Below are 18,793 nucleotides of genomic sequence, written 5' to 3'. Positions count from 1 at the left end.
AATTACTCATGCTCCAAAAAAGATTGAAGTGAATGATTTATTCTCATCACTCTTAACACAGCAGTACAAAAACAAGTTATTCTTTGAGTCCATTTTCAGTGCATTCATCAGTTTGGCTAAATTTCTATCAAATAGTTTTTAACAAATCACATAAAAAAACATTAGCTAGTTTAATTTGAATTCATGTAACATATAATTAAGTTCATGGGGTAATAAATAATCAACCTTGCAGAGTTCATTTTGTTCTATGAGTTGTGCAAACCAGAAAACACCCTTCAGTTAAGAGCAGTTGATAGCAGGGTATCAGGGAAGGATTGGTCATCCTTCCAGTTCAGGCAGGTGTTTTTGGAGTGCTTATACAGATGGGAGGACTGGCTGAAGCGCTTGCCACACTTTGGACATGGATAGGGCTTTTCTCCAGTGTGGACCCGAATATGTTTCTTACAGTCAGTCAGGTTCATGAAGGTCTTGCAGCAGATTTTGCAGGCGTATTTCTTCTCCCCTTCCACCAACATCACAAGGTCTTCAGCAGCTGCTTTCTTGCACTTGGACATAACATCGTCAGAAGCTCTGGTCAAAGGCGGCCGCTCAGCAGCATCCCCCGCTGACCCAGAGGAACCATCAGCTTCTGATCCAGGCGGCACTTTGGGGGCAATGCGTCGGAAGGTTGTCGCCCCTGAGCTTTTCCCGGCCCAGGAAGGTTGGATGAGGGACGTTTCCAGACTGAGGCCTGGATTGATGCTACTCAGGAACCCTGACAAAGAGTTCTGAGTGGGCTGGAGGATGAGTGTGTCGCTGAAACCAGGGCCCTGAGTGGGGAGAAGCTGCTGCAGGGGTACAGACGTCACTGGAAACACGAGAGAGGGATCAGCGGTCTGAGCAGGAGAGCTTTCCTCTGAGTTTTGACAAAGTTCTCCAGCAGCATAAGAGGCAGAGGCAGCAGCTGTAGCAGCAGCAGTGAGGCTAGCTAGACTGTCTTCTTCCTCCAAAGCCCCCATCACGCTGTCACTGCTGGGATTGAGGAAGCAGGAAAAAGCGAGTTCTGACAGGCTGTCAAGGCCTTCACCGTCCACTGACTCCTCACCCAGATCTCGAGCATCAGTTTGAAGATCTGTGCACAGCTGGGATTGCAGAGAGCTAACGCCAGCCTCAGTGGGGCAGGCTGCGGCCATTTTCTCCTCATTTAGTTGTGCGTCCAAATGGTCAGTGCAGCCTGGTGGTGGAGATAGAGGACACTTGTCTGGTAAATCTGGGGAGTATGAGCTCTCCTTTTTTACCTCAATCATCGTAATCTTCGGCTTCTCTCCATCTTCCTCCCCTTCTTCTCCTATCTGTATTTTGACCACAGTATCTCCGCCCACATCCCATGCACCTACACCTCTCGTGCTGCTGTCTGATTGGCTTGGAAGCTGGATTTCCTCTGACTCTCCCTTGGTTGCTTCATATTTCTCCTCCACTTCCTCCTCGCCTCGGCTCTCCCAGAGAGCATCGCTCATCTTCAGGGAGTCTGGGGGCGGCGGCGGCTCTCCACCCTCCTCTGTACTGACGGTGCTTACATTAGGTGAACACTCATTATAGTTTCCCTCAGGCAGTCTGCAGGACCTCTTTCTGCCACTGAGCCCGTCATTGTTTGACTTCCTCTTGTTCCTCAATGATAGTTCCCTCATCCTCACTCCCTGGTCTTCAACTCCACCAGACTGACTAACCTCCACCCCCACTTCCTCGTCACTGATGTGCTCCTCCATGACAGATGTGGCCGACTTCTCTGGCTGCTGCTGTTGCAATGACCTCCAGCCTTTCGGAGGTGATGCGGGAAAGTTTTTCCTGGACAGGTGGAGCTTGCAGGCCTTGACGACAGTGTTGAGGTGCAGGTGCGATGCTGCCAGCAGTACATCCATCACATTGGAGGCACCAGGAGAGAGGGTGGAGGTGTATATCATGTCCAGCAAGGTCGAGAAGGCCTCAGGGGTCACCACCTCTTGATCTAGTTCCATCACACTGGGGCCTCCACCTGGATCCGCTCCAACCTCGTCCCCACTGTCACTGGAGCTCAGGAGAGCCCTGAAGTGGGAGCTGGATGCTGCCAGGATGGAGCGGTGAGCCTGGAAGCTCTGACCTCCAACCACCACCACACAGTCACACAGCTGAGCATGGAGGCGCTGGTGGTTGAGCTGCTTGAAAATGTGCTGGAAATGACCTGGGAAGTCCATCATAGGCGGTGGAGGTTCTTTAGTACAGGTGTATTGTATAGCATCCGTGGCACTAGTGTAAATTCAATAACACAATGAAGGGCATTGTCTGGAGCAAAGCTGTCAAACTTCTTGTTATTTACCCCTCATCTGCTGAAAACTTCCTCAGGCTGACTGGACACTGGCTTTCCAAAGGAGCCTACCTCCAGTTTGATGTGCGGTCTGTTGTCTGTTGTAGCTGCCTGGGATGCTGTGGAGGATGGGCGGGCCTAGTGCAAGAAGAACACGGAGGATGCGACGCGGTCTCAGGCTTCGTCTCCGAGAACAGCCGGATATCTGTATTCTTCTTTCACTGACAAAAATATGTTATCCTAATGTTGCTTTCATTATGTTTACCATTTCTGCTACTAATCCAGAGCCCTACAACCTAACTCTCACCCGGTTTAGCGTCTACTGTCCTCCATCGTTTGTTGTCTCGTCAACCCTCGGGATGAAACCACACCGCCCCCTGGTGGCCATTTTGCTGAACTGCATCTACGATCGACATTCTCAATATCGAATTTTGATTTGATTTCTCATCAAATTATGTTGTAATTGTTATAGTACACTGCAAGTCAAGTTGATATACTGTACATAACAAAACATCTAACAATTGATCTTTTTATTTGCATTATCAATGTCCATGGGCTTTATTACTCCAATTAGAAACCCGAAGCAGATTTGATTTGAAACAAGTGTGCTTATCAATTCATGTTCCTAGCAAACTAGTAATTTAGTTAACAATATTACAGTATTTTTGATCTAAATAAACACCAAGGCAAAGGTTAAATTAATCTAGAGGCCAAGTCAAGAAAATGTTTGTTGCTGTTGAAGATCTCTGTTATCAGTTCAGAAAAAGACAATGAATCACGTCCAAATCTTTTATGCAACTTGTTTTTGAGTGATGTCAGATTCAAGGTTTAAAACCCTATCATGAACGTTTTCTTGCCATTTAAAAATATGTTATGTAAATCAAAAACAACATGTTTTCCCCTTTGATGTGTGAACACAGCAGGCATACACACATTTAGACTTCGCATTTAACAATGACCACAATGTGTTTCACAAGAAAGGCAGACTAAAGTATTCAACAAGACATGACAAATGAAAACAAGGTGTTTCTTCAGGTGCAGTGATGGACAGACTTTGATCATCTCCAACAGGATTTGCTGCTGTTGCCCCGGTAGTCTGATGAAGATGGCTCATACTGTCTCTGATGGAGTAAACTCTCAGTGCATGGCGGAAGAAGAGACCTGCTGCTCCGCTCATATGCTGTCCAGCTTCCTTAACACATATGGGGCTGTAAACACAGAAGAAACAGAGTATTAGTTTATGTTAAGACCATGAATAAAGTGAGATTGATGTTTGGCAGCACAGTTGAGGAAAATATGTTTTAACTTAATGTTAAAATGATAATTAAAGTACTTTTTAATATTACAAATATATTGATTTGTATTCGGTTCTGCCTTTCTGCTGCTCTCAGAATACTGTTAAAAAACAAACAAATTGATTGTTATTTAAAGACAAATGCCAATAAATTATATTATGTAAATTGGGCAACATTGAGCATTGGACGAACATAAAATATACCAATAACGAAAATGATTGTTACATTTTAAAGGAGTTTTTGTACGATGAGTCTCTTTCATCCAACTAGAAAATCCCTGTACAATATTGCAGTATTTCGATAGATTGTGCACTGCAGCCTTAAAATGTATAATCCTCCATTGGCTCTGCAATGTAGCTTGTGTTGTTGTGTTTTTATAAAATGTGCTATAAGACGTTCCCATATACTTTCACATGCATGAGGTGACACGCCACTGTCCTTAATGCCAGAAAAGCAGTGAAAACTACAAGTGTTGTGAGTTGTATGTCAATGTCATCTGCCTGTACTCACTGGCTCTGAGAAGGGCGACGTAAATAAGGAAGTTTCGTACAGATGAGACGACATCTTGTCTCATTTTCTTCTTCATCTCCTCTGGGTCCATTTTAGGCCCGAGTCCTTCCAGTTTGAACATTATGGCTGTGGTTTATTTGGTCTTTTTCTTCAGTCTGCCTTTCGTGTTGAAAATTCAACGTTGCGGAGCATGGAGGAATAATCTTAACCGGAAGTGCGTAAAAACGGACGTGACGACGAAGGATGGTGCGCACCGAGGGTCAAATCGCACGAAGGCACGAAGGCAAAAACTAATAAATAAAATACTTTTTAGGTTTACTGGAAAATAATATGACGTTTTACTTTCAGGCCAGATAAATCAACCAGGGGACTCTAGGAAAATATTGAGATTTCCCTTTGGACTTCCATTGATGTCTGAGGTGTGTGGTAATGTGGATAAAAAAAGTATGTATACTGTGTGGATCATGACACAATTAGAAATGCAGGGGCCACATTAAGGACCTTAAAATAAAAATAAAAGTTAAGGACCTTATCATATCAGCTGATATTGTTTAGTGCTACAGACTACCCAACAGCTGTTAAAATTATAATTAAATTGTGAGTGTAAGTGTTATTTATTCCCCCCAAAAAGTATACAGTGGTTATAGCCTACTGTAAATAAAGATATATAAAAAGTAGAATTACAGTCAAAACATTGTTTATTAAGAAGAATACAGACACTTAGTATCGGATTTACAAAATATAAGAAATGGGTAGGCTATTAATTGGAAAACTGGATCATACAAATAAATAAACCAAGCATTTTTTACAATAAAAATGTACTTGTATTAAATCACCAGATTACAAATAGATAGATAGATAGATTTTTTATATTTCTTGAATTATTTTACTACTGGATATCTGACCTTGCGGAGGGGGGCGGGGGTCCTCGGGGCAGACAGCAGAGGAGGAGAGAGAGACGGTGGGAGGAGGGGGTTTTTCTGAGCTCAGGGCCGAGGATTAGAGAGCAGTCCCAGTACGATGACAGCATCCAGCACATAGCCAAACCCCCACACACCACCATCAGCATCCGGCCCGGGAGGACGCCGAGGATATTTTTTGACATTCAGACATCGTTTCCCCCAAATTCTCCGTATCGGTGCTCGTTTTGGGGGACACCCCTCCCAGAGTCCCGGTCCCCCCGTCTCCTCCTCGGACCACTAGGTGAGTGTTCTCGGTGTTTCCCGGTGTTATTGTCTGATGAAGGGGCGCCCGGCTATTCGCCTGCACCTTGCATCCATTCCTGCCATTTGGACTGATTTTATCACGTCGAAATTAATAATTTAAATGATGGTCGTTTTCATAACGCCTGCAGGCTACACCCGTGTCCCTGTTTGAGGGAGGCGGAGGAGAGATTTTAAATCCGATTAAGATTATAAAGGTAACAAAAGACTGACCTTTTTTTTCTTTGTTTAGACTCCTGATTTGACCGGCATGGCTGCGGCCACTGATCAAAGTTATGTTGGGTTGGGGCAGTGGTATATATTGATTATTTTTAAGGGCATTTACAAGGCATTTATGAGCAGCTGACACGGTCAATACGTAGTGAGTCCCTCCCCACAACCTACATTAAGGTTATTGGGAATATAAATCGGTAGGCTAACATGCAGTCAAATTGTGGCCATTTTCGCACCACACTGAATAGCATTTCTACATATTCATAAACACATGTGTTACGCAGGGATAGTGAGTCCATGCTGCCGTGTACCTACGCAGTGAAATCACAGTGAAAGCCACAGCCCACAGAGTGAAAATGAACGGACTAAACCCTGGCGGATCAGCGGGATGCCAGGCTGGGTAGTGTAGGCTGAAGCACGCACACTATGAATGGGCGTAGGCGATGTGCAGCGACCCTGGGACAGTCGCCTCTCCTTCTTCTCTTTGCTCATATCCTTTGGCCAGAAGCAGCCTCTTCACTGTGCGAGCTCTTCCGTGCCGTGCCAGGCATGACAAGCGCAACACAACTAGACCGGGACAATGCGTTTTGCTGTTGGCCTTCATTTAATGCATGACATGATTTAATATGACCGCTGTTAGCGTTTCCTTTTAAACACGTGTTACAGTGATGCCTCCACTGTGCGTATAGAGACTACCCTTATGGAGTATTTTTTCCTAACAGCAGCATCATATGCAGGCAGCTGCTCCTGGGCCACAGCTGACAACACACACACACACACACACACACACACACACACACACACACACACACACACACACACACACACACACACACACACACACACACACACACACACACACACACACACACACACACACACACACACACACACACACAATTAATGAATGAATGCCATTTTGTCCCTGATAAGCAGCCCATGTGAAGTAGCTGTGGGTGCTCAGTGTTTTGCTCCCACTCTTGTGTGCAGAGTGTTTAGACGGCTGGAGGCACTGGGCTATGACTCAGGGATGTATGCTAGCCTACATGTGATGGGAGTTGCTGCTCAGAGGTCAGTCTGCTCGAGGAGAAACACAACGGGCAGAACTCGCACATCAGGAAAGCCTGGATGCCTGGCTGCATTAGCCTCGATCTTCCCCGCTGACTGCTCCTCTGTCCCACTTTCTGCAGCCAGCCGTCCTCGCCCCCTCTCCTCCTCTCCTCCTCTTTGGTCTTATCTCCATGTCTCCAGGGCACACTGTGTGGCTGGGCTGGTGTTGGAAGCTCCATCACCATGCCTGGACCAACTGATCATTAGATAAATCAATAATTGAACCTGTTCAGGAATGTGATTCATTTTGTCGCAGCCACTTGCTACCGGAATACGTTGGCAAATCAATATTGGTGTTTACATGAATTCACTTTTTTCGTGGGTCAGGGGTTACATTGGTGTATGTTAGTGGATTGATTGATTTACAGTAAAGATTAATATACTGTAAACTTGTATTTTTCCTTCAAACTGTCTGAGTACGAGAGGATAAATGGAGACATGACCTCATTGATGTGACAGCAGCTCCATGGTGATGGCACACTTGACTGGCAGTCAATGTAGGCCAACTCTATTTATGAACATAATAGGCTAGTGAAACAGTATGTAAAGCCTATAAAGCCTAAGTAAATCATCAGCTCTGTATAACAAGGTTACTCTCCTCTATTCTTAACTGTGATATAAAATATTAAAGTCCTAGCCTAGCCTGTATATGTAAGTACTTTTCCAGAGATCAGAGGCCTTCTGTAGCTGCTCATATTACTTTGACTTAAAGATAAGACGTATATTGTGCGCTTCTTTTCAAAGATTCAGTGAGTTGAAGGAAATTGGCTCGGGCAGCAACAGAAGAAGTGAAGCAGACAGTTTTCCAGACTCACAACATATATCATCCTCTAACATCCAAAGACCTTCCTCTCGCTGCCTGTCTCTCTCCGGAACCATCAGAACCACCGATAAAGATCTGTAACACAATGCAGAGCAGTATTCATCTTCAAAAGACACATTATGTAATCGTTCACTGGGGAACTCAAACCTCGCCAGGTTGCTGATGGAAAGGAAATGAAATGAGCGACGCACAGTGAGCCCAGTCTTCATAACGCTAATGGAATGAGCCGACAAGCTGAATGAGGGCGGGAGATGGGATTGTGTCTGGAGGACCTGTTACAGAGAAATAAGCAGCAAACAAAACAATCAACAGACTTAAACAAGCTGCTGTTTGACAGTTAATTAATTGGAATAATGTTTTCTTCTATGTCGAACTAGTGCAAGATGAATTTATATTATTGTTTCTTGTTCACATGGACAAGTATACAGTATGGCATGGAACAATGACACATACTAAGCCGATCTTGTTTGCAACGTCCCTTTATACAATTACAAACATCTTCACAAGAAAACATGAATGAATGCAAACAGGTATACAATAAATAAGAGTGTTAGGAAAATATCACTCGACACCAGGTTGAGAATCAATAATCAGGTACTAATTTATTCTTGAAAGAAGGAGCAGAGTTAAATCACATACAAAGGATATGGTTTAACTCACACACATGTTGCTCAACGCAGCAGGAAAAAACATCAGGCTTATATAGTCCAAAAGACAGGAGATAACAACAAAGGCGTAAATCTGGGTCATCTGTGACGTCTTCTGGACTTCCTTCAAGCCTCATAGAAATGAGATATGTAGGAGACAACAAGTATGTGTCTGTCTCCTCATAAAGATCAACAACCTGAAATGCCCTGCCTCCTCCTATCATACAGAGGCAGCTGCAAGGTCGTATATTGGCAAGAAAATCTACCAGAGATTGTACAGTGCAATCAGAGAGATACAGTATATGTCCACGTTTTTGAGCAAGTCCAAGAATCCAGTATTTAGTCAGTTAGTCAGTTCAGAATCACACATGATATCAGTGCATTAAAACAAACCTAAAGAGGAGACAACAGTAGTTTCTCCAACAAAGAGTCAACAGGGATTTGCAATGATAACACTAACATACATTTAGCAGGAAATGTTTACATGGTATTATCCAAGTTCAGCGCTTAAATGTGCTAACAGTTGCTAATAAGCAGTAAACATGAAGTATAGCTGAGGATGAAGTGAATGTCTGCGAATGTCCTCAGTAAAGTCAGACGACACCTAAAGTCATTGGGATTTACAACCTGGACATCATTAATACTTACAAATATTCATCATTAATGTCTCTACCAAAAAGTTTAGCTCATCCATTAAGGAGGCCTACATGTTGAGATATTTTACTGGATAAGTAAACGTTTTGACCTTATTGTGGCAGGACAGGAAAAGTCAGGGTATCACCATCATTATTAATGGATGTCTGTATTGAATGGTGAGGAAAGGCTGTGTAATCCCCAGTGATGTAACACCCTCTGTACGGTTAATATGAGTTGTTCCCAGAATGAAGGATGACGCACCCACAAGCTACTCTCCTTCAAGGATCCTTCAAACTTATCTTCGTGCCCTCATTGGTCATGTGCGCGTTCATGTGTGTTGGAGGAGGGGCTCTGTAAGGAAGTCTGAAGGAAGGGGTAGATTTTTTCCGGTGGTGTACTTTCAAATTCTAGCGCACTCGAGCTGGTTTCTCCAAAATGACATACCCCACCTTTAAGTTGAAAATCATTCATGACAATATACATGAAGGTGAACATTTATCATGACTCCCAGTCAGTAAAACAACTGTCATTTAGCAATTACATTTCTGTGATTAAGGAGCCCAGCACATCCTCTCAACAGAAACTATCCTAAGGTGTTATTTAATCAACAATTCCCCACCCCAAGTTGCCACAGCAGCTGAGCGCCCGAAGAGCCGGGTTATATAGTCTTATATAAGCAAATGTAATGTTGTTTAATGTCCAATTCAATGTATAATATCATGAATTGCATATGCAGAATAAAAAAGCCTCTGGTGGTTTAGATGGAAATTATAAAGACTTTGGTTTTCATTAGTCTATACCGAAATGTTACTTCTGATGAGGGTCAACGCCTAAATTAAAAGCCTATCATCCTCTGTATTTCATTTGTCTGCAGCTTTTTGAAAGAGGGACATTGATATTTTGAATACGCCTGCTCTACTTCCTCACATTTACAACCAACACATGCCTAACCCTTACCCTTAACCTTACCCTTAACCCTAATCCTAACCAAGTCATCACCCTAAAATGAATGATTCCCCTGGGGACCTCCAATTTGTCCCCATAAGGGAGGCGAGTCCCCACACGTGACTATGTAAACAGATTTAGGTCCCCACAAGTATAGTAATGCTAGGCCACACACACACACACACACACACACACACACACACACACACACACACACACACACACACACACACACACACACACACACACACACACACACACACACACACCCACACACACACACACACACACACACACACACACACACACACACACACACACACACACACACACACACAAATCAAATATTTTTTTGCAAAGTGTGCTGCTGTTGAACTGGGCTCTGTGTCCGAGCCTCTGTGTGCCAAAATAAATTGTCGAGTTGCTTAACCAACCCCTGCTGCTGCTACCCTGCACCCCATGTGGTGCAGCTGTATCCGGTGTGTCTTATTTGGCTGGAGGGTGTGTGTGTGTGTGTGTGTGTGTGTGTGTGTGTGTGTGTGTGTGTGTGTGTGTGTGTGTGTGTGTGTGTGTGTGTGTGTGTGTGTGTGTGTGTGTGTGTGTGTGTTGAGAGATGTCAATAAAAGCCAACTGGTCCTTTCCAAATAGAAGCTGTTGTTCAGGCAGTGAGCAAGGCTTCTGCTGGAATCCGGTTACTGATTGTATAACGCTCATACTTGCTTATCATATTAAGCCCTGTGATTTGTGTTTGTGTGTGTCTGTGCATCTGTGCGTGCATGTGGTGTGTGCTCGACTGTTTGTAATTGCATTAACAGAGCGCCCCAGAGTCCACTCTTCATTTATTAATACGGAGATTTGATTGACAATAATTAAAGTTTGTGACTGTGAAATTCATCCTGTCAGTCAGATATCCATGAAGAAGAGTGGATACTTCATGCCCTATTAAATCAGTGTGGAAAGTAAATAATAGATTTACTCAAGAACAATTTTGAGATACTCGTATCTTACTTGAGTGTTACAATTATGCTACTTTCTACTTCTACTCCACTACAATTCAGAGCTAAGTTGCGTACTTTTACTCCACTACATTTATTTAATATATTTAGTTACTTTGCAGATTTGGATTAATGATGTGAAATACAATAAACACTTAAATAAGACTCTAGTTACACCTGGAGTAAATTCACAAGCTACCATGCAGTATACAAAGTCATTTAAACTAGCTGCACCCTAGCGCATTAATCATTATAATCAAAACATATATTATTATGAAATGGATCTGCATAATGAGTACTTTCAGTATATTTTTATGCCAGTACTTTTGTACCTTTACTTGAATAACATTTTGATCGCAGCACTCGCTTAAGTACAAGATCTGAGCACTTTTCCCACCTCTGCTAATAATATACAGTCTATGGTCCTAATGGCAGACCCCCACCAGTTCTTGCCCAGGTTGTTCTGACCTGATGTGGCCCGGTCTGGCCCAGCAGTGCTAATTGGGCATGTTTTCGTCCAGCTGGCTGCACAGAAGCTGCCAGCGCTGTGCCCCCTCTCAACCCTGAGGAGAGAGTGGAGTGCCTTTATTAACTGCATGTGTACTCATACCAAGCAGTGAGATAGAACAACGGTCTGTGTTGTCCGAGACAGAGAGACATTGTTTGGGTAGAAAGGGGAGAGCTTTCTCAGAGAAACTAGACACAGACGTCAAAACAGAGAAATATAGACGAGCAGCACTTACAAATATTCAACATAATACGGTTAGGATTGGTGGAGGAATGAGAGAGTGGCCGGCTGGTGCGCTGTGTTTGTGGGCGGCTCGGGGTCTTAAGGACAGTGTACAGCGGGATTCACGATTACTATTGATTCAGAGCCAGATTAGGAGCATACTCATCATCAGCTCGTAGACAAGAAGGCTTTACTGTCACATCATTAGAAAGAGGGAACAAGCTCTTCATTGAAGACAGCATACAGCATGTCAAAACGCTACTGGATTTATTTATTTTGTATTAAACCATACATCAATGTCTGCTGCCCGGCTTTGTTTACTCTGTTGGTGGAAAAACGCTGCATTGATAGCATGTTCTCTTCCCCTGCTTCTTGTGGAAGGCACTCTTCTTACGCCTCACTGTACTTTTCTTCTCCCGCTGCTTTACTCTCCTTTTTTTTTTACGCTGCCCTTTTCACCCTCTTTAAAATTCTCCCCCTTTTCTCCCCGCTGCAATATCCTGTCCTTTCTCCCTTTTCTTTGCCTCAACCAATTCTCTTCTCCGAACCCCTCCCCCTTTTCTCAGCCCCTTCCATTCCCCCTCCCATCTCCCCTCCTCCTCACCTCTGCAACCCCCATACGTCTCTCCTGCGTGTCTCTCCTCTTTTGGCTACTCTCTTCTTGCTGCCTGTGTTGGCAAAGTGGCAGAAGGAGGCGTTTGGAGGCTAGCTGCATTAGCCCAATGTATTATTCATGTGCCCTGCAGTCTGTGCGGGTCTAGGTCTTCTGCTGGCTTTTCACTGGGACACATGGGCCTTGTGAACGAGCTCTGTGTGCAGGACACAGGGCCTGATGGAAGAGCTGCACAGATGGGACTATCAATTCCTTGATTTCTGTTCTTTCTTGTAGATGAAAGCCCCAGGGAGTGAGAGTTTATTTCACAGATAAACATTCAAGTGCAAAATGAGGTGGTTTCCTTCGATGAGAACCAGAATGTTTATTCAGTGACTCAAAAACAGGCAGACTTTTCACAACAAAGAGTTCCCGAAGTCTGTTTTTTCTCCCCAAACCATAGGCCGGCTCAGGTTTCAGCAATATTTGCCCTGATGTTCATATAAAAAGGCTTGTCCTATTTTATCTATGGCCAAGATTTCCATGTGCCTGGCAGCGTTTTCTCTCTCCCCCACATCCGGATTCACAGGCTGTCGTCTTTGCTTTTAGAGCGTGTAAGAACTGTTAGCTGAACTGGGCTCTATGCAATTTTAATTTAGACAACCAGACGGAGATGGAGGGCCTCGTCTGTACATGGCCATGTGCTTTTGAGTCTGTGGAGGAGTAGTGAAAAAAGAGACAGGGAGGGAGGGAGAGAGAAAGAGAGAAAGAGCCTTGGGGACCAGAGGAGGGGCCTCTTGGAAAACCAAAACCACAAAGCTGGTTTGGACTCACATCTGCTTTGCTTGACACACTTGCATGTTCACTCTGAAAACATCCACAACTGGAATATAGCTGCGTTCCTTATGAATAGGTACAAAAATCCAAGGCAGATAGAGCTGGTCTGACGTAATCAGACTTGATAACAGCTCGCTTCACGCTCTAATTATAAACTGGTGGTGTGGGTATGCATCTTATTTATGACATTTGACAGGCCTCCCATAGCGTTGCTCTGCTCTGCACAGGTGGCTGCACCAGATCGGGATTGGTCCCGATGATCACAAGGACCCCCCTCCACCTCTTTTCAGCCAATCCTGGAGGGGCTGCAGAGCTGATGTCTCAGAGGGCGAGAGGGTATTTGTGTTCTGGAGTCCTGAAGAGACAAGCCACATCACGGTGAGTCACTCTCTCACAGTCTTTTGCTAAAATGTGTTGCTTTCTTTAAATGTGTGCACAAGATGGGGGCGGCAAGAAATGCTGGTATCTCAAAGACAGAATATATGTAAAGTCTTCTCTTTTCAGAAGCTTACCACATGTAATCTAATGAGACAAACACGTTATTTTTAGGTAGAATATTTTATGTTTAAAAATGCATTTTAAAGGTGGAAACGTGTACACTATCTGCTTTGGTGGAGTTATGAAGATGGGCTGTTGTTGTAAAGTGGGAGGATAGTAAACCCCTGGATCAAGTGCTATCGATGAGCATGTACAGTGGGGCAACAAAGTATTTAGTCAGCCACCAATTGTGCAAGTTCTCCCACTTTAAAAGATAAGATAGGCCTGTAATTTTCATCCTAGGTATACCTCAACTATGAGACAAAATTAGAAGAAAAAAAAAAATCCAGAACATCACATTGTCTGATTTTTAAAGAATTTATTTGCAAATTATGGTGGAAAATAAGTATTTGGTCAATAACAAAAGTTCATCTCAATACTTTGTTATATACCCTTTGTTGGCAATGACAGAGGTCAAACGTTTTCTGTAAGTCTTCACAAGGTTTTCACACAATGTTGCTGGTATTTTGGCCCATTCCTCCATGCAGATCTCCTCGAGCAGTGATGTTTTGGGGCTGTCGCTGGGCAACACAGACTTTTAACTCCCTCCAAAGATTTTCTATGGGGTTGAGATCTGGAGACTGGCTAGGCCACTCCAGGACCTTGAAATGCTTCTTACGAAGCCACTCCTTCGTTGCCCGGGCGGTGTGTTTGGGATCATTGTCATGCTGAAAGACCCAGCCACGTTTCATCTTCAATGCCCTTGCTGATGGAAGGAGGTTGTCACTCAAAATCTCACAATACATGGCCCCATTCATTCTTTCCTTTACACCAGGCATGGGCAAACTAAGGCCCGCGGGCCATATACGGCCAGTTGGGCTTTTGAATCCGGCCCGCCGAATATTGGTACAACATTTTCCAAATTATAGTAAAGACCGCATTAATTTTGCCTTTATCCTGCAATACTCGGTATTTCAGTTGATCCCACTAGATGGCGCACTCTAGACACAATTTACCTTTGCTGGAGTCTGGTCTATTCTCTCAGCTGGCCCCACTCGGCAACCCAAAGATCGGCAAATACAAGTTGTAACAAGCAGTAGCGCTGAGCAAAGTGACTAGAACGCGACCACACACACTTATAAAAACACTTAGGCCTATATAAAGTCAGGCAACACTAACCAGGCTTAGTATGATTCGGTTTATTTTACCTTACTTTAATAACCATCCGTTCACTGTTATTGACCATTGTGAAGAGGCAGACGTTTTCCTTTTGTTTTGTATTATTGCAACTATCGGATGGAATCAATACATGGGCTACATGTGGCCATGACAAGTAAAATCATAACGAAAACTACGCCGGTAAAATATGCGTGTAGAAAACGTCTTATGCCAAAATATGATAGCAACAAGTAAGATAGTCTGATTAGCTAACATCACATGTAGAATGCCAGAGAAACTTTCATAACAGCGTTGTGATGCCAAACAGCTTTCAGACTAAAACACATTCACTTATGGGGATGAGGGATATTTATCAGCTGCTTGCATAGACTGTATATATAAAGGCTGCTTGTGACAGTCAGACAATGAAAACTTTACAGCGGCCGCTGCCGCCAGTTAAGGGGAGAATAAACTCCGGTAGACGAGCAGTACTGCAGCGGGCGGTAATGCAGCTGAACCATATTAATAAACAATACACCACGGCACTCTGAAGAAAGGTACAAGGTTGGAGAAGTAGTTCTTTAACTTAATCTGGCTTCGTATAATCAAAAACTACCCGACGCAGTCCTCTATTGATGTTGTTGTGAGCGGTGTTGCGGAGAAAATCAGCGACGTAAAACGCTGTGTGGGTAATAAGAAGGCACGTAAACGGTTACGTCATGATGCAAACGATGACGCAATGACGCAATAATTCACCTTTGAACCTGCATCAATGAGTGGACCAAAGAAAAGAAAAGTCAACATTGAGTGCTGAGTGTATAATGAGGTTTGGACAGCTAAATATTTTCTTACCGATCGGCTACTGGCCCGGCCCGTCTGTCAAATTTTAAACTCATAGTGGCCCCCGAGCCAAAAAGTTTGCCCACCCCTGCTTTACACGGATCAGTCGTCCTGGTCCCTTTGCAGAAAAACAGGCCCAAAGCATGATGTTTCCACCCCCATGTTTCACAGTAGGTATGGTGTTCTTTGGATGCAACTCAGCATTCTTTCTCCTCCAAACACGTCTAGTTGAGTTCTTACCAAAAAGTTCTATTTTGGTTTCATCTGACCATATGACATTCTCCCAAACCTCTTCTGGATCATCTAAATGCTCTCTAGCAAACTTCAGACGGGCCTGGACATGTACTGGCTTAAGCAGAGAGACACGTCTGGCACTGCAGGATTTGAGTCCCTGGCGGCGTAGTGTGTTACTGATGGTAGCCTTTGTTGCTTCGGTCCCAGCTCTCTGCAGGTCATTGACTCGGTCCCCCCGTGTGGTTCTTGTGATCATTTTGACCCCACGGGGTAAGATCTTGCATGGAGCCCCAGATCGAGGGAGATTATCAGTGGTCTTGTATGTCTTCCATTTTCTAATAATTGCTCCCACAGTTGATTTCTTCACACCAAGCTGTTTACCTATTGCAGATTCAGTCTTCCCAGCCTGGTGCAGGTCTACCATTTTGTTTCTGGTGTCCTTTGACAGCTCTTTGGTCTTGGCCATAGTGGAGTTTGGAGTGTGACTGTTTGAGGTTGTGGACAGGTGTCTTTTATACTGATAACGAGTTCAAACAGGTGCCATTAATACAGTTAACAAGTGGAGGACAGAGGAGGCTCTTAAAGAAGAAGTTACAGGTCTGTGAGAGCCAGAAATCTTGTTTGTTCGTAGGTGACCAAATACTTATTTTACCGAGGAATTTACCAATTAATTCATTAAAAATCCTACAATGTGATTTCCTGGATTCTTTCCCCCCATTCTGTCTCTCATAGTTGAAGTGTACATAGGATGAAAATTACAGGCCTCTCATCTTTTTAAGTGGGAGAACTTGCACAATTGGTGGCTGACTAAATACTTTTTTGCCCCACTGTATATAAAATATGGCTGCTGCTCGGAGAGACTGTCATCGGAGACGACTACCTGACTCTGCAAGGACAGTGAGGGGGAGAGGGAGAGAGATGGGATGAAAAATAAACGACAGAAGGGAGAAAGAAGGAGAATGACAGCAAAAATGGTCACCTGACTCAGCACTGACTGCAGCACATCCATACACCTGCAAACGTGCTGCACCACACAAAGTGAGGACGTCTCTATTAGCAGTCCGAACATCTTTCACAATCTATGTGATGCTTTCCTCAAAGATCGAACGCTGCGGCTGAGTCAATAATAACACTGTGCAGATGTCCGCTACCTAGCCTCGCTCATCCCTACTCATCCACTTCAATCTGTGTCAATCCGGATCAGCGGGAGGTGCTAAAGTGACACCCTGACCAGTGTGGGCCCCGCGCAGAACGAAGGCCTCTAATCCTCTTAAAGGGCAGAGCTACACTGCTTTACTACTGCTGAGGGAGTCGTCAACACTGGCCTGCAATCAGCTCCACCAGAGACGAGCTGAACTCTGTTGTGGATGCTTGAAGATATCAAAAGACAAATCCAATTTGCATTTGATCTCATAATTACGTTTTTACTCACAGAAGTCCTCTATTGATTGCAATGCAGTGTCTTACACACTGTTTTAAAATGCCTCATATAGGTGTGGTACGTGGTCAGAAAACGTTTGAGATATTCAAGTATTTGTTTGGTCCATAATTCAGAGAGCTGATTAAACTATAAGCTCTCCGCAGCTAGATGTGGAGGCCAAGCTACGGATCATTACATTTCAGGAGCACATTCGTCATCATTAGCTGTATTGATCAGGTTTTGGTCGCCACTCTTTTCCGTCCCTGCCAAATACTCCCTCCTTTTTTCTGCCTCATAGTCCGATTCACAGCAGATGAAGAATTAAAGTACATCTCAATACAAAACAATATCTAATTATCGTAATGCCCCAAAACAAATATAAACATGAACATAATTAAGGCAGCACCCCTTATAGAGGATATCTTCAGCCATAGATCATAAACCCTGTGGTTGTATTATCAGAGGCTCTGCAAGCTCAATGCCAGCGTATTGATTGGCTGACAGAAACAAAACCCAGTCGATGGGAGTCGTAGTTCTTGAGATTTGGTAAGGATTCAATGCGGACCAGCTTTGCCTCCCTGGGGTTTGACTGAGCCCTCAATTCTTCATTATGTCCCAAACACCCCCGTGTGTAAAGGGCAGGAGAAGCAGAAAGTGCACAGCTGCAGATTCGTAGTGAACTTGTACATTTAAATGAACAGCACTTTGGGAATCCGGTTGCAATGTGTGATGGTGCGGTTGTTGTTGAGATTCATGTATGCAAATGTGTGTGACATGTGTTGTTGTGCATGCTGACTACACTCCACCTCTCTCTTTTATCTCATTCAGCCTTTCCTGCTCTGTTCACATATCTGATTATTCATCTAATTCAAGCGGGCTTCATGCGCTGAATATTAAAACGGAGCAGAGGAAATGCAAATTAAGCCGAAGCCTAATTCTGATGGCGAACAAGCCCAACAAGGGAGAGCTATAAAGCTGTTTTCTCCCTCTAAATACTTTCATTTCCTCTCTGTCTCTGTTCTGCTTTTTTGGATTATGTCTGGGCCTCATGTGCTTTTCTCTCTTTGTCTCCTCAGATAAATGGAGGAAAAAGAGCGATGTAGGAGCAGGTCTCCAGCTCGGAGGGCCAGTCGGGTGCAGCAGGTGGTGGGAACAATAATACGACGTACCCGGGAGTCGCTCAGCAGGTAAAACAACGCTCAAAGTTCAGAAAAATATTTCTAGAGGAATCAATGGGAATACAAAGATTCACATTTTTGCATCCGAGTGGGAAAATAGAGAGGATTTTGAAGGGAAAACAACTAATTATGCAGTAGAAACTGTTGGCGCCACACAGCCAATAGGAGCAAAACATGCCGGGCCCCAAACAACCACTGCAGCAACAACAACTAAATAACTTCTATAGTGAAAAATAGACAATCAAGTTTGTGACAGAGAGGGGAGTAAACAGCATCATCCACTTCCGGGCCTGCTGCCAGATTGTGTAGTGGAGAAGAAGTGTGGGAGGTTGCTATATATCATTTCAGATATAAGCTACCAAAATGTTCAGATACAAGATATGTACTACTATAAAAATCTCTCCGTAGAGGAGAAGAACATGTCTAAATCTGAGTACAAATATTATTCCTAATCTGTTGTAACCACACACACCAGATCCCCTCCACACACCCACAGTCAGATGCATAACACATAGCTGGGTTCATCCAAGCTATGTGAGACTGTCCCTCTGTCAAACATAAACACAGCCCACTTGACCACAAATATGCTTTCAAGAGCCCTTTATTCCCT

General features: G+C 43.9%; 3 protein-coding genes across 5 annotated transcripts in view; 1 reads left to right on the top strand and 2 right to left on the bottom strand.

The window, feature by feature from the left end:
- Window positions 1–66: 66 nt before the first annotated feature.
- Window positions 67–2,744, bottom strand: LOC117453762 (zinc finger and BTB domain-containing protein 5-like). Its single transcript, XM_034092729.2, has one exon. The coding sequence runs from the start codon at window positions 2,211–2,213 to the stop codon at window positions 276–278; it is 1,938 nt and encodes a 645-aa protein (XP_033948620.1). The 5' UTR covers window positions 2,214–2,744; the 3' UTR covers window positions 67–275.
- Window positions 2,745–3,095: 351 nt separating this feature from the next.
- tomm5 (translocase of outer mitochondrial membrane 5 homolog (yeast)) lies at window positions 3,096–4,355 on the bottom strand. The gene is made up of 2 exons (XM_034092736.1): window positions 4,126–4,355; window positions 3,096–3,528 (listed from the first exon to the last, which is right to left on the bottom strand). Exons 1-2 carry the CDS (start codon window positions 4,244–4,246, stop codon window positions 3,494–3,496), a joined length of 156 nt encoding a protein of 51 aa, XP_033948627.1. The 5' UTR covers window positions 4,247–4,355; the 3' UTR covers window positions 3,096–3,493.
- Window positions 4,356–5,036: 681 nt separating this feature from the next.
- The window catches only part of frmpd1b (FERM and PDZ domain containing 1b), a 29,487-nt gene continuing 15,730 nt past the window's right edge, over window positions 5,037–18,793 (top strand). For 2 of the 3 annotated variants that reach the window (XM_034092910.1, XM_034092908.1), the window contains exons 1-3: window positions 5,037–5,328; window positions 13,104–13,254; window positions 18,082–18,192. In XM_034092910.1, coding sequence (XP_033948801.1) covers window positions 18,086–18,192 — 107 coding nt within the window. In that variant the 5' untranslated portion in view covers window positions 5,037–5,328; window positions 13,104–13,254; window positions 18,082–18,085. Of the gene's footprint in view, window positions 5,329–13,103; window positions 13,255–16,416; window positions 16,624–18,081; window positions 18,193–18,793 lie in introns of those variants that run through there. The other variant, XM_034092909.2, reaches the window with a different exon arrangement.

Source organism: Pseudochaenichthys georgianus, chromosome 10, assembly GCF_902827115.2.
Source record: "Pseudochaenichthys georgianus chromosome 10, fPseGeo1.2, whole genome shotgun sequence".
Taxonomy (NCBI): Eukaryota; Metazoa; Chordata; class Actinopteri; order Perciformes; family Channichthyidae; genus Pseudochaenichthys; species Pseudochaenichthys georgianus.
Note: the sequence above shows the minus strand (reverse complement) of the source record. Positions and strands in the feature narration are given on the sequence as shown.